The sequence below is a fragment of the Trichoderma ghanense genome (assembly GCF_004382785.1).
Source record: "Trichoderma ghanense strain CCMA-1212 chromosome Unknown scaffold_12, whole genome shotgun sequence".
NCBI classification, from domain to species: Eukaryota; Fungi; Ascomycota; class Sordariomycetes; order Hypocreales; family Hypocreaceae; genus Trichoderma; species Trichoderma ghanense.
The window spans coordinates 303,689-328,731 of record NW_027395675.1 but is presented as its reverse complement, the minus strand read 5'-3'; the positions used below and the strand labels follow the sequence as shown (position 1 = coordinate 328,731).

Genomic DNA, 25,043 nt, shown 5'->3' with positions numbered 1-25,043 from the left:
AATAAAAAAAAAAAAAAAAAAAAAGAAAAAAAGGAAATAAAGAAAGAAAGAAAGAAAAGAAAAGAACCTGGAACACATTGTCAGCAAAGAATGAACTCGATAGCAGCAAAGCGGGGGATACATGTCGAGGGCGGCATCGTGGGGCGATACTTGTTCTTCATCAGTGAAGCTGAAGAAGAAGAAAGGAGGAATGCAGAATAAGACATACAGAGTAAGAAATGCGGAAGAAGGATAAAGAAGAAGAAATAAAGATAAGGAATAAAGAATAAAAATGAGAGAAGGGATACTACTGACACGTCGTCAGCAGAGTGTACTCAAAGGCGGCGTTCTGCATACTTGCATTCTCGTCGGTATGTCTGAAGAAGAAGAAACAGAAGAGAAGACGTTCCTGAGAGGGCAGAGGAGCAGAGCGTCGTGTCGACATGGTTTGGAGGAGGAAGACAAGGAAATTGAGCTGTGGCGTGAAGATGCTTTTATACCCCGCGTCACAGCATAGGGAAGGAACAGAGGAGTTCGCCTATGCCGGTTGACGACAGCATTCAAAAGGAAGGCACGAGGTTCTGACCGGTGCGCGGACGCGGATTGTCAATGGAAATAGCGGTCAGCGCCTGCTTCATTGCAGATGCAAGAGAGATTGCAATTCCAGAGAGGCGACGTCTGGTCATCTTCAACGAAGAGGCAGGAGGTAGCGGACGCTGAGATGGCTGTCGGTGACGATGGAGAGGCGAGACCGAGACATTCACGGCCTTACCAGCGGGAGTAGCCATCATGAACAGCAGCGGGAAGGCATTGCTGGAGGGAAGGAAAGCGTGAAGACAAGGACTGGAGAGGATGAACAGGAGGGATCTTGACACCTGTTGGAGAATGATGTGATGGACTTGGTACCTTTCTACAGTTTTGTTCTTCTCGAGTCGGATGAAAGGCCTAATGTACTCTACGGCCACTGGCTCTGCATTGTGGTTCACATTTGTTCATGGCTTCTATGCGATCCTTTCCGTGACTGGCACATATTCCTCGTCTCAGACCAGATACATCATCTCATCGGGTGGCCAAGTCTTCATCCCTCCACGACGCGAATTCCATCCGAGTCCAAAGTGAGCTCTGCCTCATTGTACTCATCGTCCTCCGGCAGCTGTAAATGGATGGTACTCATAACGGCCCCGGAAAACTGCACCTCGCCGTCCGACGCGCAGTCCAGAACGTGCCCACCACGGTCCCTCTCATCAGAGATGAAGTGCAGGTGATCGCCCGCGACGCTGACGCCCTGCAGAAACTCGGGAGACCTGAAGCCGACGAGGCTCCCCCGGACGTTGGTGAATTCGTACGTCGTCTGCCGCTTGTGCAGTTCCCTGAGCTTCTCGTGTTTGTACCTCTGGCCGTCGGCCGTTCGCACCGCAATCTTGGCGAATAATCCGTCTACGCGGAAGGCCAGGTAGCGGTTCTTTGTCTTGGGGAAGAGCTTCGTCATGGCGTCGCCGAGATCCTGTTTGTCGCTAAATGAGATGCTTTTGGTGAGCGTCGGGCGGAATTGGGTAACCATCGCAAACGGAGCGACGTCGGTGCCGGCGGAGGGGTCGATGGCGACGATGGAGCCGTCGGACTTCATCTGGTAGACGTTGCCGTCGAGGCAGATCATTTCGCCGGCCATGCGGCGAAACGTGCCGAGTCCGTGGTCGCCATGTTGAACGAGGTCCTTGTACGGGATGCCGGATTCGCCGATGCCTTCCATGAGGGAGGAGACGACGGAGTAGTGGTAGAGTTCGTTGGCCATTGCGGCTGAGGCTGATGAGCGTCTGAAGAGGCAAGGTCTTGGTGAGCGAACTGATGTGAATGGAGAGGTTGCCTCTTTGAAGCGCTGGCGATGGGTTGCTTGAGGTGAGGCGATGAGTTGAGTCGGAAGGATTCGCGGTGGATGATGGATCGGCTATCTGTAGGTGAGCCCCGCTGGATTAAGGTTCACCGGTGACGGAGCCCAATCAGGGCTGCGCGCGTGAGACATGGCTGTAAGATGAGAAATGGCTGTAAGATGAGAAATGGCTGTAAGACGCATCAAATCTGGTGAGACGCATCGGACTGAAAAATGTGAATCGCTGTCGCCTGAACTGTCTTGAAATCTTTGTGTAAATGATGGCGACTTTAGCGGCCCGGGTGTTGTTTACAGCGCGAGAACCTTGATGGCCTGCATCTCGTGACTTTACAGCTACCCTCAGCCTCACTTACAGTTAAGATGTGTGAGCAACCTTGCTCTTTTCCGATCACAAAACTCACGACATAGCCACTGCAATGAGCATCACATTGTTGTCACTCAACGCAACGAACGGTCAAACGTGTAGATATTTCTCTCAAGTACTAAACGAGCTTCATAATCATACGTGAGCCGCCACGTCGATGCTAAAAATGTCGGCCCCCCTCTGCAGCTGGTCCTTTGATGGCATCAGCCCGAGCTTCATCAACTCGGCAATCTGGATCATGGCTGGATCTCGACCCTGCGTAACGGCGGCAACGACCGTTTCTCCCTTGAAGTAGTATCCCACAAACTTGGCCTCGGCCACATTCCCATCCAGAATCAGATCGTCCCACCCAGAGGCCATGGTGTTGCCGCAGTATCGCAGCTGGGCGCCCAGGGCGGACCAGAAGACGGGAATAAACTGCTGGCTGCTGTGAGACGGGTCCACAATGTGGGTGGCCACGGACCGGCCAGCGTTTTGTGCCACGTTCCAGTGCTCGATGCGGACCAGCTTGCCGTCGCCGCCGGGGCCATGGTACGGGTACGAGGCAATATCGCCGATGGCGTAGACGTCGGTGAGCCCCTGGACGGCAAAGTGGGAATCGGTCGTCCGCAGGGACTGGTCAGACTCGAGCTGGACGGCGCTGTTGTCCTTGAGGTAGGTCGTCTCGGGGGCGACGCCGACGCCGAGGATGACGAGATCGGCATCGAGCTTGGTGCCGTCCTTGAGGTGGACGGCCCCCACCTTGGAGGGATCCGAGCTGGACGGCTCGGCCCGGTCGACGCCGGCGCTCATGTAGAACTTGATGCCCTTGCCCTCCAGGAACGTCTGGATGCCGGCGCCGACCTTTTCGCCGAGAACGCGCTCCAGGGGGACTTTTTCCTGGCCAACAACAGTGACCGAATTGTCGCTGGCGGTGGCGTTGGCAATTTCCATGCCGATAAAGGACGATCCGATGATGACAATCTTCTTGCCCTTGTCGCCAATGGCATCCACAATATTCTTTGCGTCGTGGACCCTGCGCAGCGTAAAGATGTTGCCGAGCTCCTTGAAGCCCGGCAGGGGAAGGGTCCTGGGCGTGCCTCCCGTCGCGAGGACCAGCTTGGTGTAGGGGATCTTGCTGCCGCTGGTGGTGCTGACGTGCTTGGCGGCAAAGTCGACGCCGTTGACCTCGCCGTCCACCCACTCGACGGCGCCGCTGTCGTACCAGCTCTTGTCGCGCCACGCCAGCTTGGCGGCGTCTGTGATGAGCGCCTTGCTCAGCTTGGTCCTGTCGATGGGGAGGTAGCCCTCCTTGGAGATGACGGTGAGACGGCCCCGGTAGCCCTTTTCGCGCAGGCCTTCGACGACGCCGAGCGTGCCAGAGCCGCCACCGACGACGACGACGTGTTCCTTGGAGTCAGTCGACACACTGCAGGGGAAGTTGGGCCTTCTTCGCGAGCCCTTGATCGCGGCCTCCTCGCCGCTGATGTAGTATCCTCCATCGCGCTCAGTGAGCGGGAAGACGGGCAGCGCATCCAGCGCGGGAGCGTCCTCGACGTCACCATTCTGGGCAGCGTTGAAGCAGGCTAAACCAGTTAGCATGTCGTCTCAGAAGTCTCAAAAGGATCTGATCACTCACCTCCGTGCCATGGACAGCTGAGACGTCCGGTGCTGGTGAGGACGCCCTTGACCAGCGGCGCGCCGTAGTGGGTGCACCTGGCACCGAGGGCCTTGACCTCTGCCTTTCCGGCCGTCTGGAGGCCGACGAGGAGGACCTTTGCGTCCTGGATGCCCTCGACCTCGGCCTCCTGCTTCTGGCCGGGCTTGGGGAGCGCGCTGACGCCCTTGAGCTTGTATTCTTGGGCCATGGCTGCTGCGAACGAAAACTGGCGATGGAAGAAAGACAGACGGTGGCTTGATGGGAGCAGATGACGGAGGTGGGGGTTGCGGGGTAGTAGGAGCATGCCTGGAAGTTAAGAAGTTCGAGATGACGCGAGTGAGATCGGAGATAGTGCGGGAGATCACGTAAGGGGAGAAACGTGATGAAGGAGAGGTGAATGCGGAGGAGTGAGTGCTACCCAGCTTGCCTAGGGTGCTGTGTGGTTTGCAGTCTGCCGAGGTAGTTTCAATTGTTTCTTATGGACAGGCAGCTCATTGTTTAGAGCTGGGGAGCTGGAGATTTGTAAGCCCGGTTGAGCCCGTCGAGCATGAAGCTGGTGAGCGAAGCTGCGATGTCGAGCTTGATTTGCAACAGGCGGGCGCTGATTGGCGGATGACGCAATGGATGCGGAAGTGATGCCGTCATGGCGGTACCTTACGGTGGCCGGCTGCACGTACCCTAGAAGCACGGCAGAATCGACGTACGTTGAATTGAAGGCATCAATCTGGATGGAATTGGAAATCGTTTGATGAAATACTCGAATGTGCATTCTCTTTCGTTCAAAAGTATATGTGCATTCCTCCTGCTCAGCAGTATGTCGAGCACAAGTGACGTATGCAACGGAAGCTGCTCGAGTCATGCTGTTTGCGGTGTAAGTCATGGTTCCGCCATGAGCCGGATATGTCACTAACAATCTGGATGCTGAATCTGCCGTGAGCTGAATGAGCAGCATTCACGGAACCAACTGTAAGATATGGACCCTTATTCCTCATTGCATTGTCTTCGGTTCACGCACTTGTCACTCGCAGCGCTCACCGGCACGGGACTCGGGTTCCGGCGAGCACATGTTTGTGGCGGCACGATTCCGACCCGCTCAGCCAGCAAACCGGGTGGGACTGCTGTGCTGGCACTGGACCCGGTACAACGAGCCCCATGCAATCCGCACCCGAGGCAAAGTCACCGCGGCCGGTCACGATCCTCGCATTGACGGCCCCGGACTAGCCACGTGAGGATGGGGGTGGAAATAAATGAACAAAGATTAAGGGTGATTAAGGTGCAATCTGCCAAACGTGACACAGTCAGCTGGAGGATCACAGCATAGCTCGCAAGGCGCAGACGGCTGAGACAATCCGAGTCAAACAAATGCACCGCTGGATGCGGCGGATGCAGAGTGAGAATTTTCAGCTCCAGGGCTCTCGTCTGCCCCAATAGGCGGCGGCCAGGCCTGGGGCGCTAGACAGCCACCCGCCAGCAGCTACAGCGAGCTACTGCAGGTGGAGGTGGCCACTAATTTCAGGAACAGAGACGCGCCGTACTCGATACAGCGCCAACCACCATCGCCCGCGCCCATCCCTGAGTAGCGGTACCTGGTCATCTGCCTCGCGTCCAGGCGGTGTCTGCTGCTGGGGCCGGCTTCACACCACCAGCCATCTGCAGGCACAGCTTCGTCCCAAGGCATCCGATCTCGTCCATTCATCCTCCTGCATCCTCCTCGATCCGACCTCCAGTCGCAGTACCGCCAGTACGCGATCCATCGCCGCCCTGCTCCTACGACTCCGCGCCTCTCGAGTACCGCTACGCCCGCCGCATCAGCTCCAGCCTCCGCCTCCTTTCGACGAGGCTGTCGTGCCTAATCACCGTCTTCGGCGGGGGGGTCATTTCGTTTCTGGGACTCTATTCTTACTTCTCCCTCGATGCCGGACCTTATTTGCCTCGTTCACCTCGCCCGTTGAACTCGTTGACCTCGCCTCGAACCCGCGATTCGCCAAAGACCATGTTTGTCGCTGCGGCATCGCAACCGTACCGAGGCCTCGACCGAGCAGCGCTTGCGATCGACATCTACCGACTATACTACTAAACCATCATCTTATCCAATATTCCTTTATTCGCCGACATGGAAAAGCTCGACGCTCTACCGGAAAACGGCTCTCGCCCCTCGTCCCGCTCGTCCCGCTCGTCCCTGCAGTGCTGCTGCGGCAGCCCAGACTGCGTCAACCTCAAAAACAACTGCTCCGTCCTCGAGGCTGTAGAGAAGGATGTGCGTACAGCTGCCCAGTTAGGCAAGGTATGTATGTGTGGGCTTCTGCGTCTGTGGCCGCCATTGGGCTTGGCTGCAGGTTGCTGCTTCATTTGCTCGCTTCACTTCTCCATTCCTTTCATTCCTGTCACCGTCCATTGTCCACACGCGCCGCTGTAATCGCGGCCCTCTTCCCTTCCCGCGGCATCCCTTTTCTCGTTCTGCATTCCATTCGAATAAGCAGTCAAGAGTTGGGCACCCGGCCTGTACGCTCTCAACATGACCTCACACCAACATGCTATGCTACCGGCAGACGGAATCCCCGCTGACATTTGCCCTACAGGCGCTGCTTGCCAGGCACGAAGCTTACATGGCCGAAGCGGAACGGGATCGGCTGCGACTCAATGCCCGCATCGAGCGCCTACAGCAGGACAAGCAGCAGCTGGAGGCCGACAATGCCGCCAAGGTCGAGGAGAACAACGAGCTGCTCGACCAGCTCGAGATCCTCAACAGCACCGTCTTCGACTCGGACGCCAAGATCAAAAGCCTAGAGGCAAGCCTCCTCTCCTCGCAGCAGGCCATCCGCCGCCTCGAGAGCGCCGCAGCGCGCGCCGCCGAGGCCGACCACCACCTCAAGATTCTCGAAGAGGAGCAGGACAAGCTGACTGGAGAGCTGCAGGCTTCTAAGGAGGAAGCTCGCTCTCACGCGCAGCGGTTCAAGGAGGCGCAGCGGGGGATCCTCGACATGCAGGACCAGCTCGAACGCATGGAGAAGGAGGCCCTCCTCGAGCGACAGCGCCACGACGAGATGCTGGAGAAGCTCGAGCGCCAGCGCGAGGTGGAGAAGCACCTGGATGCCGCGGCCGTGCGGCTCAAGGGCGCGGCGGCGTCAAAATCTATCACCGAGCACCGGCAGGGGAACAAGATTGTCGGCCATTTCGTGCGGGACCTGCTCCAGGATAACGCGAACCTGCAGCTCGGTATTGCCGAGCTGAGGGAGATGCTCATCACCTCCAACGACGAGATACAGGTGCTGAGGGAGCAGCTCATGTTTCACCAGCCGTTGGCCGACGGGCCCAATCCCGTCTCGAATCTGAAGGCGGAATTGGAACCCTCCTTGTTTGAAAGCGCGCGGCCGTCGCAGGAGCTTCACATCCACCACCACTACCATGTCACCCCCAAGCAGGAGGCCCGGAAGCCCAAGAAGAAGCGTCACGGCCTGCTGCCCGGCATCTTTACGCCGCCGGCTTCCATCTCCCGGTCGTCCTCGCCGGGCCCGTGGCCTCAGCGGCGCTTGGTGTCGTCCCCCACGGGCCCGGTCCTCTCCCGGACCGGCGAAACCACGCCCATCACGGCCAGCTCCGCGGCCTGGCACGAGTTTCCGACTCCGTCTGAACTTTCATCCTCCCTTCCGACCTCTCCACGCCTATTTGACCACAGCGGGACGGAGACGGACTCTCTCATGTCGCCCACCACCAGCTACGACCCCACGTCTCCGACCTGGCGCGCTTCGCACCGAAAGCGTCCCTCAGCAGCCTCGTCCTGCAGCTTTCAATCCCTCTCCATCATCGACTTTGAGCCTGGCACCACCGTGCAGACGCAGAACCCCTACCGACTCAGCAGCGGCATCATTCACGAAGAAGACGAAGACGTACAGCCTACTACGCCAACTGCGGCCAAAGATGCTCAAGACGAGTCAGTGGACTCAAAACCCACGGATACCCCAACGCCTGTCCCCCGGCTGCGCCGCGTTCCGTCTCACGAATCCATCATGTCGCTATCGGGCGGCCTCGACATCCACACGCTCCAGATCCGGCCCAGCCAAATGACGCTCCGCCCGCTCGGGGGCGCCGATGCCGTCCTCAGCGATGCCACTGCCCAGCCGACGCTGTCCACGAACTACTCGAAGCGTAGCGATGCCGTCCTCCGCGATAACTTTGCCGGCCTTCTACCAAAGAGGAGCTCGACCCCCACGTCGGACATGTCGGCTTCATCACAAGCCTCTCGGACCGCCGGCGGCCTGGGCAAGTGGGTTGGGTGGCGGCCGTGGGGAGGCGAGAGTCAAAGCCTGCCCAGGGCGGCGGAGAAGGAGCGCAAGATACCTCAGAGGGCGCCCGGTATCAACCAGCCCGGCGCGATTCCCGGGTTCCAGCAGTACTGGGCATCGCAGCAGCGGAGGGCCGGTAGAACGACGGCCGAGGCGGTCGACCATGGCTCCCTTTCTGAAACCTTGCAACAGACAGAGACTCCCGCTTGACGGCTTGTATCGATTGAATGGTTTCATATGTTGAGGCTATCATGGATTGCATCACACCCGCTGACACCGGCTGAATTGCCCTTTCTTTCCTTGTTTTTATCGCTCTGCATATGGGACTTGGCGTTTTCTTACTTTGAGCGAGCCGCAGAATGGACTCTCGGGTACAATTGCTTTGGAACTGGAAATACCCTGGCCGCGCGAGGCCATTTCTTTTGTTGACATAGATTGGACAATTGTTACTAGACAGTACATGACAGACATAACCAGGGGGTATAATTCAAGTAGAGTTGAAACCGCAGTATGTGTTTACTTATTCGCAGTCCCGGTACTATAACATTGACAATATACCAGCCTTCCAGACAGGGATGTGTGGCAGCCTATGCGAGAGCGTCAGCCAACAATCCATCAGCGTCAGCCTGTTCCCCCGCTCATTTGGAGATTTTACCGTCGCTCTCTCTTCACAACTGTTCTTTTGAGTTTCGAGACAGCGACGCACGCAAGAGCATGGCGACTTTTGGATCTACCTGGGATGCCGCCCTCGACATCCTGCGCGCCGAACGCTATTGTCCCCAACCAGGCGATAGAGGGTCACCAAGAGAGTTGAACACCTTTACCTTTGAAAGAGAGGTCGTCAACGGTACCATCAAAGTCTATAATGCCACAAAGAGAAAGCAAAGAGTCAAGGACTGGTGCATGGCCTTGAAAGACCAGCTCACGGAGCCCGCATCGCATGTCCAGGTCCTTGACCAGTGGTACTCCAAATTTCTCGAGTGCCATTTTCAGCCTACCAAGGACGAAGAAGACATCGTCAACGAGGTCTGCGGCGTCATAGAACGGATTCCGCGAGTGGCTGACGAGTTCCACGATCCGCTCGTTGACCGGCCGTACAGCCTCTTTGACGAGGAGTGCTTTCTCCCCAGTTCTGATCAGTGTTGGGAGACTCTGCGTGTGACCAACTTTGTCAGCCGCAATGTACTGCGTATCGCGATACAGATCCAGATTGTCTTTGGGGGAGACTCAAACTACGCCGAGCACTATCGGTCGGTTCTCGACACGACGGCAGAGGTTCTCCGGGAGGTGATTAGTATTTCGAGGCAAGACCCTTGGCCGGAGTGGTTCATCGTCAAGGCCTTTTTCTGGACCTCTTGGCAGCAAGGGACGAGTCTTTACCATTACTACGTACTTAAAGAGCAGCTTACATGGGGTTACGACACTCATAGGGATATTACATCCCCTTTAGACGGATCGGACATTATGAGGATGGCAGAAAGCCTGAATCAAGCCAAGACGGACGCCTGTCATCCGCCTTATATCTGCAAGTGGGCGCTGAGACTTTTGCGAGAGGACAAGGCAGTCGTTGGCCAGGACTACAGGAGGTTCTTCAACCGCTTGTCGCAAACCTTTTCCAACAGGTCGGCGCGATGCGTCATTCCAATCGACGGAGAGCCGACCCCGTGCGATGGAAGACAGCCGGGAAAGTGCCTCAGGCTGTCCGGGATGCGTATAACGAACCAGTCCTCTCACGCGCCAGACTGCGACGGAAACTGTTCATCACTCTACTGGAACGAAGAGTCCTGGAGAGGCGTAGGCGGCGCGGCGGCTGTGTCGCTCGACCTGGGCGCGGACGACCAGCTCAACTACGTTCAAGCGTCCAGCAAGACCGTGGCCGTGTCTCACGTCTGGAGCCATGGACAAGGCGGCCGTCCCGAGGCTGATGGGGGCACCGGCCTCAACAGCTGCTTGTTCAGGCGCTATTCGAGGATTGCCAAAACGTACGGATGCGACTCTTTCTGGATGGACACGCCGTGCATTCCCAGCGATCACTTCCTCAGGGGAGAAGCGATAGCCAACATCAATCTCATCTTTGCCACGAGCAAGCTGACGCTCGTTTGCGACAAGGACCTGATGGCCATCGACTTCCAAGAGGGCAAGGAAATTGCGGCCAAAGAGGCAATCGTTTCCATGATATTGCTCTGTGACTGGAACGTTCGTGCGTGGACTTTGCTGGAGGCGTTGAGGGGGCGACATAACATCCACATCCTCTGCAAGCATGATGTGGTGGTCTCGCTGAAGCATGTGCTGATGGACGTGTGTAACCAGGGGAGCATCGACATTGCGGCTCTCTTCCTCTCTGCGCAGCATCTGCTCCCCTCTCAATCTTATGTTCACGGGCGAGACCACGACCACCCGTCGCAGTCAATGCAATGGATCGAGAATCGGAGAAAGGGCTTTGTCGACATCAAAGAAGCAGCCGGATTGTTGTCGCACCGACAAGCCAGCAGACCAGGCGACGCGGTCATCATATGGAGCCTTCTCTGCGGCGACAACGTTCTTGACAAGGCGGAAGACATCTGGCTCAACCAACGAGGGCGAGGCGTTCCGTCGGGCTGGCTGGTCTCCAGCTACGAGAGGCTGCGCGTCAAGGGATTCAGCTGGGCTCCTTCGCGGCCCAACTTTGGTTTACACTTGGAGGGCTCGCACACCGACTACGATAAGCTGCTTCTTCCGTATCACGGGGTAGAGACGCGGGTGAGCTCGATTACGGAAAGGGGGCTGCACGGGGACTGGTGGGCGTATAAGTTTGAGGTCCGGCGGACGGCGTTGGATCGTGTGCTGGAGACGCTCACGAGGGGCTCCGTGCCGTTGGAGAAGGCGGCTGTTGGGTATCTTGACGGGGAGAAGTGGTGTGCGCTTTTGAGGCCGCTGCATACGTATCGGCGGGACGTATGGGTGCCGCATCCGAGGAGGCTTTCGAAGGCGGTTTTTGTGGTGGTGGCGTCTGATGATGGGGAGGTTTGGAGGTGGAAGGGGGTGCTTGAGCTGGGGAATGGGGTTGCTCTGCCGCAGTTTAAGACGATGAAGTTTCTGATTGAATGAGATGCACGGCAGAGGCTGGTTACCCTGTCCTCGGACATTGGTCAAGGTACAACTGTTCGATGACCTTTCTCAACTCAACGGCAGCATCGCCAGCTCTCACCAGCCTACGGCTATGAAGACAACTGCTACTCGCAGGTTCGAAGCTGCCTGTTACAACGCTGTGTTACACCGCAGCATGCTTAGAACGCCCTGGCGGGTGGAGTGGGTGTCGCTTCATCAATTGCAAGGGTTGTGTGGCTCGAGTTCATAAGCTGCTGCAAGGCTTTCTCACAGCATTCGACCCGAGGCTCTCTATCCCGGCATTCTTACATTTGTTACATGTCAACAGGCTGCAGCATCTCCCACGGTCAGTCAACTTGGGTATAAGATGCTCTGTTAGCATCGCCTGTTTTACAACATGCCATCACTCGCATATCGGTCAGCAGCCCATCAACGCTGTTGAAATCGCGCATCAACTTCAACCACCTTCGACACCAAATGAACGCATCGGCCAACACCCCAGGATGGGGCACGGATGGCGTCAACCCCCCCTTCCTCCCCGTCGCCACGTCTGACACCTCACTCTCGATCCTGTTCGAATGGGCTGGGGTCCTCCCGCTGGCAATCTACCTGGCCGGCACCGGCCTCTCCCACCGCCTGGTAGGCCAGACGGCGCTCGCGGGCTTCATCACCGTCAGCCTGTTCCCGCGCCTCGGCGTGCTGGACCACATCGCCGCCTTCTTGCGCGAGGGCGCCGACTTTCTCGATCGCGCGTCGTCAATCAGCGAGCTCAGGCGCACGGTCTGGGACGCCAACTTTGGGAGCGTGTTTCCCTGCGCGAATGGGGCGGCGAGCGATATCCTTGCGAGGCATGTGATTCGCGGCGCTCGTGAGATTGAGATCCCGCAGGACTTGGCTGAGTTGACGCGCGCGTATGAGCTTGGACTCGGAGATGGGGCCGTTACGGAGGAAGACGATGGGTCGACGAAGAGTGAGAAGAGAAAGGATGTTGCGGTTCCTCCGTTCCGTCGCTATCAGACCTTGTACATCATAGACTGCACCATCAATGCGGAGAGGAGAAGAGGCGTTAGGGCAGCCTTCTCCGCTTCGTGGCTGTCTACCCTCGTCGAGGCCGTTGTTCTGCTCGTTCTGCTCGGCGCCTGTGCCGTGACCGTCTTGTTCGGCCTCTACGGAACCGCCGCAGCGATTCTCCTCGGCGCCGTGTTTCGCGCGGCGCGGAGTTGCATCCGAGCCGTTACGCCGCCGGGCTACCTGGAGAACAATGAGCCCAACCAGGTCGACGGCTGCATGCTCGCGGCGATACACGAGAACGCGTCGACGTGGTATCTGTACAGAGGCTCACGGGCGGTTGTCGATGGCTTGCTCAACAAAGCCATGATCTTGGACATTACCGCCCGTCCCAACACGGTGCTGGCTTTCACCTTGCGTGCCCTCGCAGTGCTACAGATCATTACAATGACATATGTCGCCGCTCAGAAAGGCTGGGATGGGGTGGGCTTGTTGGTCCTCATCGTTGTTGCCTGGACGCTGGATTACATTCTGTATAACGACGATAGATTGGCGGCAGGTTGGCTCAGAAGGGAGCATGTTTGCATGAAGGCGTGGAAGTGCCGGTTTAGCGGTCGCACAGCCATGCTTGGGTGCATTCAGATGCTCAAGACGAGTGCTGTGTCAAGTTGGATGGATCAGATTCTGGCGTCTTCGGAGCGGCGCGCGGCGTGGCTGCAGATGCTGCAGTTGGATCGGCCTGAGTTTGATGCGACGGAGGAGTTGTCACAGAAGGGGGAGGATGATCAGAGATGGGCGAAGAATAACTGGCTGTTGACGCGGGCTGCGGTCACTGCGATCAGGAACGCCATGGGCGAAGGTGCGGCGTGATGATGTCTAGCAGTTGATAAGTGCAATGTAGATGAAATGCCAGAGTTGCAGCTGGATCATCCACGCGAATGGAAGTGAAAACGGCTGAATGTCCATATAAACAGCTTGGCTGGTTCACACCGTCACCAGGGAGAAGAGGGATGGTGCTATGTAGAGCCTCTCATCTTGAAGCTGCCAATGACCTCGGCCATCGTCGTGTAGCACTAATAGACTGCATTGTTCAGGGTCGACCATGGACAGCTTATGTGTATACTCCCACTCCATGCGGATGCAAAGGAGATGCGTGTGATGCCCTCAACTTGTCTCCATCAAGGTGGCTGATGCAACTGATGCCGGCATTGGACCCCTGCATCTGGTCTCTTGCAGTTGGTTTTCTTGCTGTTCTATATTTAGCCTCACCACAAATAACGTTCCTGACGGCGGCATCGTCTCGAGCCGGCGCCAAACAAAGTGTTGGTTCAGCGACAGGGTCTGACGAACCGCTAGCTCTGCGGCCTTGCGTTGCTCGGGGTGAAGCGTGTCAGTGGGCGTCCAAATCCTGCTGGTCTATTCGAGGAGTGGTCTATTCGAGGAAAGGATAAAGCAGACACGAGAGAGATCAGGCGAAGGATGCGATGTGAGCCATCATCTACGGATCCGACCCAAACCATTGCGACTTTTCAGATGAACAATCATAAATAGCAGGATCCGTGTATATGCTGGTCAATACAAAACTTGAACTAGGCCACCTTTTTCTGCGGTCGGGTGGGTTGAGGAATGAGGCACAGTCCGGCATCGTGGGACCCAGATCCAGGATCGTGAGGCTAGGCGGGATGATTGTTTTTAGCACCCAACAAACCCGCATGACAAACGGTACCCAATGACAGACAGTTCTTGCCCCCCATACAACTGCACTGGAATAGATAAAAAGGCACAAAGATCATGTTCCGGCTAAGGCGGCCAGCTGAAGACGCAAACTGAAGCCTAGCGCTTATATCAGCGGACGGGATTCGAGCATTGAAGAGACTTGTTGGGTGTCGACGAGTTCAACGACAACCTGAGGCCTGCATTGATCGTTTTCTGCGTCTCTTTGGACTCCACTGGATATATAATCGATTGGATCTCTCATTACATCAGCCCCGACCTTGTTCGTTGACGCCCAACTGGATCTCGCCTTAGACACCTATACATGTATGGTCTTGCTCAGGTTCTGGTGATGTGGTTCGATGCTAATAATACAACCCAGTACGATGCGTTTCGCCAGCTTCATCGCCGTCGCCGTTGCGGCAGCCCAGAGCGTTGTCGGCCTAGGCATCAACTGCCACGGCGACACCCGCTGCGGTACGTTCACACATCACGACAATCTGCAACGCCATCAACACCACCAACTAACAGCCACCGCTCCAGGCGTCGCATATATGAGCGGAGGCCGCCTCTCCCAGCTCGGGACCGTCATCAAGAAAATCGACGACACGCGCAAGTACGAAAACGGCGACGACGTTGCCTGCGTCGAAATCGACTCGCTCAACTTCAAGGGCCCCTTCAAGAGCACGCTGTGCGCGTGGATCGAAAACTACGACGACACCGTCACCGGCGCCGAGATCAAGGCTGCGTTCCAGGAGCTTTTGGACCACGGCTGCGCCATTTGCGGAGCGGTGCCTCTGCTCTATGCAAAGGGCGTGGACGACGTCAACAAGGGGGAGCTGAATGTTGATTTGGTCGACAGCTTGCCGGAAGGTTGCAAGGCGAATGAGCCTTGCAGCTGATGAGCCAGCGATGGTCGGGGATGTCGGTGGCTTGAAAAGGGGGGGGGGTAGGGGTCGGCGATTGTAGTGAGATTGGGATGTATGTTGTCGGTGTTAAGGGGAATCGATATCCTGCTGTTTGTTAGAGAGCGAATGGCGTTTGGCGCAGCGAAGCGACAACTGAATTGATACTCTGGTTCAATCCTGGTCTTGTTCCCTACATGTGCCGTTCAATGCTTACGAACGAGTTCAAAGTCGGGCGTATCGGACTATATACGACACCAACGGACTTATCCCGGCCCCCATCAGGTCAATGTCAACCCCTCAATTCGACTTTGACCCCTCAATGTGCAGTCGATCGATCGCGTCCTTCATTACGATCATTTCTTAGCAGATACGCAACTTGAAGCGCGATCGAGGCACTATGTCCGCCCTAATTCCGATTCTATTTGGTGGTTGAGCACCGTTTCGGAGATAAAGCGAAGCCACGGGGATGCTCCCATCGACGTCATGAGATATATAAGGAGGAGGGGCAGCAGAAGCATCAAGGAGCAGCAGCTGATATTGACAAGCAAATAGGTGGTACGAAGCATAGCCAAACAGGTCGTGCGAAGCAAAACAGACGAATCGCTCAAAGCACGGCTCTCTACAACAGACATCAAAATGGGCAGCAAGGCGGCTACGGCATCCTTCATGGCTCCCTCGCCAGAGGCTGCCACGGAGCTCCAGCGCTACCGCGTCCTCGGCCGCCATGCTGGCCTGAGAGTCTCACCGCTCGCCCTGGGCGCAATGTCCATCGGCGAGAGCTGGTCCGACTTCATGGGCTCCATGGACAAGGAGAGCGCCTTCAAGCTGCTCGACGCCTACTTCGACGCCGGCGGCAACTTCATCGACACGTCCAACAACTACCAGGACGAGCAGTCGGAGACGTGGATCGGGGAGTGGGCGGCCAAGAGAAACATCAGAGATCAGCTTGTTATTGCCACCAAGTTTACATCTGATTACAGGAGCCATGAGCTGGGCAAGGGGAGGGCTCCCAACTTTCAGGGCAACCATAAAAAGTCCATGTTTCTGAGCGTTCGGGATTCGCTCAAGAAGCTGCAGACGGACTATATCGACATCTTGTATGTCCATTGGTGGGATCATACCACCGATATACAGGAGCTGATGGACTCGCTGCATATCCTCGTGGAGCAGGGCAAGGTGTGTTGAATTCACAAAGGTTCAAACCTAGGAGTTTGTTGAGGCTTATTTTCATTCAGGTCTTATACCTTGGGGCATCTGACATGCCCGCTTGGGTCGTCAGCGCGGCAAACACGTACGCGACAGACCACGGAAAGACGCCATTTGTCATCTACCAGGGCCGGTGGAACGTCATGGTCCGAGATTTCGAGCGCGAAATCATCCCAATGTGTCGGCAGTTTGGAATGGCCCTGGCGCCTTGGGATGTCCTCGGGGGCGGAAAGTTCCAGACAAAAAAGGCCATTGAGGAGCGCAAGAAGAACGGCGAGACCCTCCGCGGCTTCACGCCGGCTCGGGACCAGACGCCGGACGAGGAGAAGGTTAGCGAGGCCCTGGCCAAGGTTGCCTCCGAGCACGGCATCGAGTCTGTCACGGCGATTGCGCTGGCGTATGTGCTGCATAAAGCGGCAAACGTCTTTCCGATTGTTGGGGGCCGCAAAGTTGAACACTTGAGTGACAATATTCGGGCCTTGAGCATCCGGCTTACGGACGAGCAGATCAAGTATCTGGAGGGCGTGAAGCCGTTTGATCTGGGGTTCCCGCTCAACTTCATCGGCCAGGATCCGAATGTTACGGGGTACTCTATGCGGATGGACAGGACTGCGAAATTTGCATTTCCAAACGCGAGGCAAGAAAAGAGCGTCTGAGAGTTTGTGTGTTGCCTTGATGGTCGGTCCTTGTTCTACATTATGCACGATAGTCTTAGCTAGCAAAGGAGTCAACGTTTTTTAACGTGATCGAGCCACGTAACTGGTGAGATGCTGCCAAAAATAGATGCACTACCGACTCATGGACATTTCGTATCGTATAACCCCTGCTCTCTTGTCCTCCACAAGGAGCTTTTCTTGGCAGCTGCATCTCCGGCAACCCCAGATTGATGCCTGCATGACATGAGCTGTCCAACCCTTGAGGGGGTCTGTAGATATCCACAGCGGGAGCGTTTACATGGTTGGCGTAACCATGTTCTTTATTATACAGATGCTGATAAAGGGACATGCAGTCACCACTGATGGCTTGACCCGATGTTGCAAATTATTCTCCAGATGTCATTAAGAGTATAGAGTCTATGTGGTATAATTCGGCATTAAGTATTACGTGTCTGAGGCTCCCCTTGGAGATTCCGATCATCACCCACTGCCCAAGACTGCAGTGTGCTCTCCGCTGCGTCCCCCCTCTGCTCCTCCCCCGTATCCGGTCTGCTTCCCCCCGCCTGCTCCCCATGAGACTCCGCCGTGTTCAGCCGCCTGTCCTCCTCCGTCTGCTGAATCACCCCAACCACCCCCGGCTCAACCTCGAAGCTGAAATCGCTCGACTCGGAATCCGTGAGCACCAAAGGAGGCGCCACCCGACTGCCCTGGAGCTCCGGGACTTCACTCCCAGGCATCTCGTAAATCTCATTCGACAGCAGCTCCGACAGCGGCGCCGGAGCAGCGAGTTCCGCCACGGGCGTGCTCGACGACTCCAGCTCGCTCATCGGGCTTCTCCTCGTTGCCAGGCTTCGCCCTTCAATCTCCGGCGTAGGCTTGGCCGACTCATCGCCTTCGAGCTCTCGGATGCCCGGAGCGGTTTCTGCAGGTTCGGGCTTGGGGGTGTCCTCTGCAACGGCGGCTGCGTTTGGCGCCGACATGGCCGCTATTTCAACTCCATCCGGGTCAGCCTTCTTCTTCTTACGCCGGGTTACCACCAGATAACGCAGCGCAGCCAGTGCTATGGCGGCAATCACAACGCAGACACCAATCACGATGCCTGCAATGGCGCCGCCGCTGAGGCTGTGGCTGCTTCCGGCGTTGGGCACGCTGGCCTTGGCTCCGGGAGGAAGGATGGTGACAATGTTGGACTCAGCACTGGCGTTCCACACGCGGGGATGGACGGAAAAGTTGCCTCGCTCGTAGTCGACAATCAGATACGCCTCTTGCAGAAAGGTCCGTCCAAGGATATACTGCGTATCGTTTGCCGCCCTCCTGAGTGGAAAATAACGGGATGTCTTCTTGACCAGCGGTGGGGTTAACGTCAAGTCGAAAGAAGCGTAGGGAAAGGTGATGTTGAAGGTTGAGCCGCCGGTGATCGCAGTCGTAATGGTGAAGGTAACGGATGGGTTCGAGTCGACGAGTGACTTGTGCAACGAGTCGCTCACCAGGTACATCTCAAGCGTAGAGTTGTACTTGAGCCCAAAGCTTTTTTCAAAGGCCTTGCAGGTGTCCAGGGGAAGCCACAACTCTGCGACAGACGAGTCGATGAACATGGAGGTGAGGCTGGACTGGAGCACCGTGTCTGGCGCGCTGGCGTTTGTCGAGATGGACTGGACGCCAATGGTCAGGTCTCTCGACTGATCGCTGAAGAACTTGTAGGAAGAGTTGGTGTCTTGATACGCAGACGTATCGTAGCCGCCTAGAATCAAGCTCCCAAGTGCCTTGTTCAATCTGTACGAAGCCCCTGCGTTGTAGCTATACGATAAGCTCGGGATGGCAGACCCATTCTTGAGAAGCTGCATGAAGCTCGGCTGCGGATCATTTTGTGTGGTGAAATTGGTCGGATGAGGATTCAGCCCAAGCATTCCAAGATAAAACTCGGTGTCTGCAACGCCTGCAACGACCGAGTTGTTGACAACAGGGCCTCCACTACCCAGATATCCAAGCCCGACTGTCGACGTTAATGCCATGTCTCACAGCAAGGACGAGGGGGGACATACCGGTATCGTGTCCAAATTCCCCATTGTCAGTATACCCCAGAGAATTCTCAATGCCCAGGCCAAACAGACCAATTTCATCCCACGTCTTGGACGCCGAGGTATTGAAGAGACCTCCTCTGCTGTTGGCGCAATCGGTCACGTTGATAATCTGGCATCCTTCGGGAAGCACGACGACTGTCTGCGTTGAGGAGGTGCCCGGTAGGACGCGCAAGTTCTGAGCTGGAGTGCCTACACGCAGCTCAAAGGTAGCCCACGGTCCGTCAGGTCCCTCAAAGAACTGACTTGGCGATACAGACACAGGAGAAGGGAACGAAGCCGCGTCTCGTCTGCCAAGGCCCAAGGCTGAGGCGAGCGGCATCAACGTCAACGCCCACAAACGACGACGCAGCCGCGCAGGCATCTTCCGGAGACGAAGAAATGTCTTCAAGTATGCCGCATCTCTAACGCTACTGTGCAATTCAAAGACCGTCCCTTTTGCCGGGGTGGAGGAGGGTCGTACGCTGCAGTTTGGCCAAGGTATGTCTTGCCAGATCACACCTGTGTGATGATGCGCTGCTTCCACCCCTTGAAGCTTCTTTTTTTGGTGACGTTTTCTTCCGCCTCGTGTTTGAGGGGACAGAATGGTAGTGCTGCAAGTGAGAGAATGGCCGTCCCTGTGGAAGCGGTCGAGCGTTGCGGAAAAACCAAGAAGAATCAAACATGACAGGGGTGGTTTTCCATGCGGGCTCAGTTTTCCGGCTTGGTAACGAGCCCACTGGGGGGTAAGATTTTAGGTGTGAAAACCAGAGCGAGAAGCATCCACCGTCGATACTAATCAAGGCCAATGCGACGCATCTCGGCTAGCTGTCGAATGAACCATTGGCTTGTCAGGGCGATCAGAGCTATGCCCTCTTGACGAGGCCTTTTGTCGGGGTTGCAGCAGGGCCCACTGGACTGACAACGGCTTTCGGCGTCCCGGGGAGGCGGAGAGCCCAAGGAACCCTAGGAGTGAATCTTCCGGTAGAAGATTGCTACAAAGTGTTGAAATGCTACTGTACTGTTACTATCTCGCGTCTCTATCCATGTCCTATCGTGCTGAGCTGTGCAGACTACGGCTTACACACGCAAGGGTAGTCACAATCGGGTCACTTTGACAAACGCCACGCTGACGGGACTCAGTCAACGGCCCGTCCCCGCGTGTGGCGTTGCTTGTTCTGCACACGTCGTGTCAATTTGTCTAGCCAGCCTTCCGGGCAACGCCTTGTTATCGTGTCCCAATAGCTTCATGGGGCGCCGCCCAAATCCGCGAATGACAGCCGTCTCCGTGTCTCGGCCCACAGCACCATGCCGGAATTATGGCCTGGAGAAGACAACCACCGCGGAGCAGAAAAATGTGACTAGAAACAGCGGTAGCTCTGCAGTGCTGAGTCGCCACGCCGCCTTAGCGAGGTGCGTTCTGACTTGGCTGCCGTTGGATACGCGTTTCCTGACTGGACGGTGGACAGTTTTGTAGGGCTGAGAGCCTGTTGGACTGAGACCCTTGTTCAACGCCGTGTGGAGCTGTGCTAGAGCGTAAGCACTTGGCTGTGATGGAACTACTTTAGTTGAGCTTGTCCTTGCTTTGCTCTATACAGGCCAGGCTCAACTGGTTCTGGGATCTAGAACGTGCAATGACGAATGGTACTATCAATACAAGTTACAACAGAGTGGACAGACGAATATAGCTTGCTGCATGCTGGAGTGGCTGGCTTAGTCGGACGCCTCAGGCGCTTCCAGGCCTTCCTGCAGCAGACCATTTCCAGGAACCCAGCCTCTTCACACGGACTCGGCTGGCCGATTGCCGGTTGACAGGGGTGCAGTCTGTCGAGCCCACTTCACGCAATCAAGGCGTGATGATCTCTGGTTGGGCTTTTCGTGCGAGCAAGTCCGCAGGTTGCTGCAAGTTGATGGGCCGTAATGGTGTGCGAGCACACAGAAGGACAAAGAGCTAGTTTTGGCCCGCTTGTTATTTCTTCAGGCACGCGCGTGGACAGTTCAAAACCTTTCCTTCTCGCTATCCTCAGCTGAGCTCCTCTTTGCTGGGCTACGGGTGGCATTATGGCTGGTCTAGGAGCTGTTGCTTTGCTCGCCTTTGCTGGCGCGGCGCGGGCAGCACGATGTAAGTCATACCCGTCTGGCCCTATGGCTCTCTTTCAAATCTTCCAGCCCTGTGTTGTCCATACTTACCGTAGTCAGTTGCTGTCGCCAACACAACCTTCATTACGCAGGCACCGACAGACACCACAACTGCGCCGCCAGTTACTCGAGCTCCTTCTAGCATCGGACCACCACCGCCGGTATCCTGCGGGAACATCAGCAGCTTCCCTAATATCGTCCTGCAAGAGTATACCGGCTTGTCCACGGACCCTGCCTTGCAATGCCAGTGCTTGATCTCGGTCAACAGCTGGCTGTCTACGACGAATCCCCCTACACGCACGCTCTCCCGCACTATCGGCACAGGAGTAACGACCTATACTACAACAATCGGTAGTACCAAATCGACAGTCACCACAGTTGTCAACACTGTCGATGTCGAGGTCAGATCCCCAATCCCTACAAACTCCATCTCTCCCTCTTGAGCCCGTCCCACAACCTCGAGGCCAGCTGCAGAAAGAAACTATATGCTAATTAGCATCTAGACCGTGACCGGGAACTTTATTTTGCCGGATTTGAACAACTGGTATGGCACGGCCGAACCGCCGTGTGTAAGTCATGTCTCGTCGTCTGTAAAATGAGGAGATGCTCATGAAAAACCAGTGCTACAGCTGTACCATCGGAGCGTCTACAGTAGAAGTGTTCTATTTCCCCTCCGCCACTGCCACCACTGGCTCCGAAGTCCCTGTTACGTCCTTCACCTCCAATGGGGTGGCCTTTGAGTCGCCCTCCGTATACATCGGCTTCAGCGCTCTCTCGGCAGTAGACTACTGCGGAACCGTCGGCGAGCCTCTTTTCAACACCACGATTGGCTTTGCGCCTGGCGAGCTGTCTACCATCACCTTTGTCGAAGTGACGGGCACGCCTGTGACTGGGACAATCTCGGGCGTTGTGACGGTGATCACGCCTACGGGCTGGTCTCCTGCTGGTTCTGCTGCCTTGCAGACCACCGACCTGGAGAGGAACTGCTCCACGATTGCTGGGTACTCGTACATTCCTGGCAATCCCTCCAATTCCGGAAATCTTTCACGTATGTTGCTGTTCCTCTTTGTTCAAAGGGATAGTTCATGTTGCTGACTCGTCTGTAGCCGATCCATGCCACCCTACAATCGTGATACCGGACCGGGTCCGCTCGCTTGATCCGGCCTGGAAGAGTTGCATTACGGATGGATTAGCAGGGTGAGTCTCCCGTCGACTTATACGCGAACACACAACAGTTGGAGCGGCGTTGGGTCGTACATGATTAGTCAGACGTCGTGAGCCTGCTTTGTGTTCCAACTACGCCGGGGCATGTCAGCTTTCCGCTGGCATTAGTGTCTGATATATCGCCATGGAACCATCACTAACCTTGCTCTAGATTCTATGATCCTCCCTCGGCACTCACCTCCGTGACTGCCCTGATTCCAACGTCAAGCCAACCCGCCACGACAACAGCTCCCAGCCGTCCTACCACAAGTGTTGCACGGCCGACCTCGACGCCGCCTCCCCCTCCACCACACACGACTTCGGCTCCTCCTCCTCCCCCGCCTCCTCCAGCATCCACGTCTCACCCTAGCGGAGGTAACAGCAGCCCCCCTCCACCACCTCCCCCTCCTCCGGCGTCTTCATCCTCGCCTGGTGGAGACAACAGCAGCCCTCCTCACAGCAGCAGCCCTCCCCCTCCCCCTCCCCCTCCTCCCGCGTCTACATCCCAATCAGGCGGCGGTAATAACAGTTCTCCCCCTTCAGGTCCTTCCAGCTCGCCTGTGGGCGGCAGTCCTCCGGCAAGCTCTCCTCCTTCGAACCCCTCTGGTGCTCCTGGGGGAGGCAACGGTGGCAGTGGTAACGGAGGTGGAAATGGGGGCGGCAGTGGTACACCCCCTGATGGAACCAACGACTCTGGTGGTGAGGGCGGTAATGGCTCTGGAGGAAACGGCTCTGGAGGCAATGGTTCAGGAGGCAATGGTTCAGGAAGCAATGGCTCTGGCGGTGAAGGCGGCAACTCTGGAGGCAACTCTGGCGGCAACTCTGGCGGCAACTCTGGCGGCAACTCTGGCGGCAACTCTGGCGGCAACTCTGGCGGCAACTCTGGCGGCAACTCTGGCGGAAATGGAGGCAACGGCGGTACCCCTGGAAGTGGCTCAGGCTCTGGAGCTGGCGACTCGTCCTCAACTCCCACCGGGGCTTCTCCCACGTCGATTCTCACCTTTGGCTCGGCGACCTTCACGGAAAACCCTCGGTCCGAGTTCGTCCACGGCTCTACGACTTTGATTCCCGGCGGCCCCGCTCTTACTCTGAGCGGCACCACCATCTCGCTGCCCGCTTTACCTTCTTCACCCGACAACAGTGCCACTACGCCAAACTCCGAAGAAGTCGTCTCTTCTACTCCTGGATCTGAAACCACTCCTGCAGGAAAGACGGGCTCGTCGGGCTCCAAAGAGACGTCGACTGCTGGGTTCAGCGATGCTGGAGGCTCTGACAGCAGCAGCACCACGGCCTCGTCAGGCCTTCCATCAAGCTCGATTCCTACTGTCCCTGGAAGTGCGGCGGCACCAGGACTGATTTCCGGTGCGATGACAAGTGTCAAGGCTGTTGCAGTGGTGATGCTCGTCGCATTTTACCTCTAAAAGTACAGCCGTTCTTCTCGGCGGGATTTGATATCTTGGGTAGCCGTGTAATGATAATGAACTTGTATGAGAAGACGTGAGACTTCTGTATCTGGTATATCGGGATTAACCCCGAAGGTGGGGCCGCTCCGGAACCCCGCTCCGACCCTTCATCTGGACCCCAACTTTCAGACTCCTCGTGTAATCATTGCGTAGACCTTTCCTCACCAGTTAGATTGCGACCTCGCAACAAATCACCAGCTCGTGGCATCCTCAGTCAACCCGGTCGTATCTGAGGCTCTGTCTTTGACGGTACAACGGTTGGGCGAACTGTGCAAGCAGTACGGCTGAGCCGGCATTCACCGGCAATGATAGCGTTGCGATTGGGTTCATTAGCCTTCAAGAGCCGTGGATATTCATCGTTGACTGGGACGAAATTGAACTCAAGAGGAAGACCCAGCCTGAAGCTTTCAAACGGCTGGCAACATACTGTAAGCTCTTTTTGCACAGCGGCGACGATGATTCTCACAAAGACACACAGCGAGTGGCAACGACTTCGCACAACTCACCAACACACCGCTTCTCATCAACCATGCAAGATGTCTTATTCAAAACTACAGCAGGCTCTACGCTGCGATACTTCAAGCGCGGCAACGGACCCATCCTGATCGTGACGCCTCCCGGCTGGGGCCTCGGTACGTCCTACCTCCAAGAAGCCTTCAAGCCGCTGGAGACGACTTTCACGCTCGTCTTCCTCGAACTCAGAGGAAACGGAAAGTCTTCGCGTCCAGCCGCATCCGAAATGTCCTGCTGGCATCTCGCGGACGATATCGAGCATCTCCGCCAGGAACTAAAGATGGAGAAGATTTCGTACCTGTTGGGTCATTCTGGAGGCGGCACCATAGCTCTCTGGTACGCCGCCAAGTACCCGAACAAGGTAGACCGTCTGATCCTTTTAAATCACCGCTTGGACGGCTTCGACGACAGCAAGTCAATGAAAGAAGCCATCCTCGAAAAGGCCAAGAACCCCAAAATGCACGCTCCGCTCAAGGCCTGGACGACTTCCCACGAGAACCTCACCGACGAGGGCTTCGCCCAAGTCATCCGATCGTTTCTTCCCATGTACTTCTACAATCCCGACGCTTTTTACCGGTCCAAGGAGCTGAGCAATCTGCAATCGGTCCCTCTGTGGAACTATCAGACGGTCAATGGGGTAGATCGAGAAGCGCATCGTCAAGAGCCGGAACTGGGAAAAGTCACAGCAAAGACGCTCATGATCTCTTGTCGGGCGGATCCGGTGTGCACACCCGCTCAGGCGATGGCAACGCAAAAGGGAATTGCAGGGTCGAAATTGGTAATATATGATGAGTGCGGCCATTTTCCGTGGTTGGAAAAGGAAGAAACCTTCAGAGATATAACCGATTTCTGCAGTAGCTAGTCTTATCTGAACCCCGAATCTTATTTCAGTCATCTCGAATGGTATAGTTCTTTGAGAAGAAGATTTGGCTATTCA

General features: G+C 56.4%; 11 protein-coding genes across 11 annotated transcripts; 8 read left to right on the top strand and 3 right to left on the bottom strand.

Moving 5' to 3' along the window:
* Window positions 1-1,057: 1,057 nt before the first annotated feature.
* CCMA1212_008475 (Alpha-acetolactate decarboxylase) lies at window positions 1,058-1,771 on the bottom strand (the record flags this gene model as incomplete). The annotated part of the gene is made up of 1 exon (XM_073705607.1): window positions 1,058-1,771. The coding sequence occupies one exon, from the start codon at window positions 1,769-1,771 to the stop codon at window positions 1,058-1,060; it is 714 nt and encodes a 237-aa protein (XP_073555792.1).
* Window positions 1,772-2,366: 595 nt separating this feature from the next.
* On the bottom strand, window positions 2,367-4,174 carry CCMA1212_008474 (Apoptosis-inducing factor 1; the record flags this gene model as incomplete). Its single annotated transcript, XM_073705606.1, has 2 exons — window positions 2,367-3,796; window positions 3,850-4,174. The coding sequence occupies 2 exons, from the start codon at window positions 4,172-4,174 to the stop codon at window positions 2,367-2,369; spliced, it is 1,755 nt and encodes a 584-aa protein (XP_073555793.1).
* A 760-nt stretch (window positions 4,175-4,934) lies between these two features.
* CCMA1212_008473 (uncharacterized protein) lies at window positions 4,935-5,099 on the top strand (the record flags this gene model as incomplete). Its single annotated transcript, XM_073705605.1, has 1 exon — window positions 4,935-5,099. One exon carries the CDS (start codon window positions 4,935-4,937, stop codon window positions 5,097-5,099), a length of 165 nt encoding a protein of 54 aa, XP_073555790.1.
* An 884-nt stretch (window positions 5,100-5,983) lies between these two features.
* Window positions 5,984-8,363, top strand: CCMA1212_008472 (uncharacterized protein; the record flags this gene model as incomplete). The annotated part of the gene is made up of 2 exons (XM_073705604.1): window positions 5,984-6,154; window positions 6,420-8,363. The coding sequence occupies 2 exons, from the start codon at window positions 5,984-5,986 to the stop codon at window positions 8,361-8,363; spliced, it is 2,115 nt and encodes a 704-aa protein (XP_073555791.1).
* Window positions 8,364-8,867: 504 nt separating this feature from the next.
* CCMA1212_008471 (uncharacterized protein) lies at window positions 8,868-11,240 on the top strand (the record flags this gene model as incomplete). The annotated part of the gene is made up of 1 exon (XM_073705603.1): window positions 8,868-11,240. The coding sequence occupies one exon, from the start codon at window positions 8,868-8,870 to the stop codon at window positions 11,238-11,240; it is 2,373 nt and encodes a 790-aa protein (XP_073555788.1).
* Window positions 11,241-11,717: 477 nt separating this feature from the next.
* CCMA1212_008470 (uncharacterized protein) lies at window positions 11,718-13,118 on the top strand (the record flags this gene model as incomplete). The annotated part of the gene is made up of 1 exon (XM_073705602.1): window positions 11,718-13,118. The coding sequence occupies one exon, from the start codon at window positions 11,718-11,720 to the stop codon at window positions 13,116-13,118; it is 1,401 nt and encodes a 466-aa protein (XP_073555789.1).
* A 1,195-nt stretch (window positions 13,119-14,313) lies between these two features.
* On the top strand, window positions 14,314-14,863 carry CCMA1212_008469 (uncharacterized protein; the record flags this gene model as incomplete). Its single annotated transcript, XM_073705601.1, has 3 exons — window positions 14,314-14,318; window positions 14,344-14,438; window positions 14,493-14,863. The coding sequence occupies 3 exons, from the start codon at window positions 14,314-14,316 to the stop codon at window positions 14,861-14,863; spliced, it is 471 nt and encodes a 156-aa protein (XP_073555921.1).
* A 642-nt stretch (window positions 14,864-15,505) lies between these two features.
* Window positions 15,506-16,731, top strand: CCMA1212_008468 (Putative aryl-alcohol dehydrogenase; the record flags this gene model as incomplete). Its single annotated transcript, XM_073705600.1, has 2 exons — window positions 15,506-16,045; window positions 16,105-16,731. 2 exons carry the CDS (start codon window positions 15,506-15,508, stop codon window positions 16,729-16,731), a joined length of 1,167 nt encoding a protein of 388 aa, XP_073555941.1.
* Window positions 16,732-17,168: 437 nt separating this feature from the next.
* On the bottom strand, window positions 17,169-19,173 carry CCMA1212_008467 (uncharacterized protein; the record flags this gene model as incomplete). Its single annotated transcript, XM_073705599.1, has 2 exons — window positions 17,169-18,724; window positions 18,774-19,173. 2 exons carry the CDS (start codon window positions 19,171-19,173, stop codon window positions 17,169-17,171), a joined length of 1,956 nt encoding a protein of 651 aa, XP_073555918.1.
* A 1,676-nt stretch (window positions 19,174-20,849) lies between these two features.
* On the top strand, window positions 20,850-23,551 carry CCMA1212_008466 (uncharacterized protein; the record flags this gene model as incomplete). The annotated part of the gene is made up of 6 exons (XM_073705598.1): window positions 20,850-20,910; window positions 20,988-21,328; window positions 21,431-21,496; window positions 21,549-21,975; window positions 22,034-22,124; window positions 22,303-23,551. The coding sequence occupies 6 exons, from the start codon at window positions 20,850-20,852 to the stop codon at window positions 23,549-23,551; spliced, it is 2,235 nt and encodes a 744-aa protein (XP_073555936.1).
* A 571-nt stretch (window positions 23,552-24,122) lies between these two features.
* Window positions 24,123-24,968, top strand: CCMA1212_008465 (uncharacterized protein; the record flags this gene model as incomplete). The annotated part of the gene is made up of 1 exon (XM_073705597.1): window positions 24,123-24,968. One exon carries the CDS (start codon window positions 24,123-24,125, stop codon window positions 24,966-24,968), a length of 846 nt encoding a protein of 281 aa, XP_073555919.1.
* Between the last annotated feature and the right edge of the window lie 75 nt (window positions 24,969-25,043).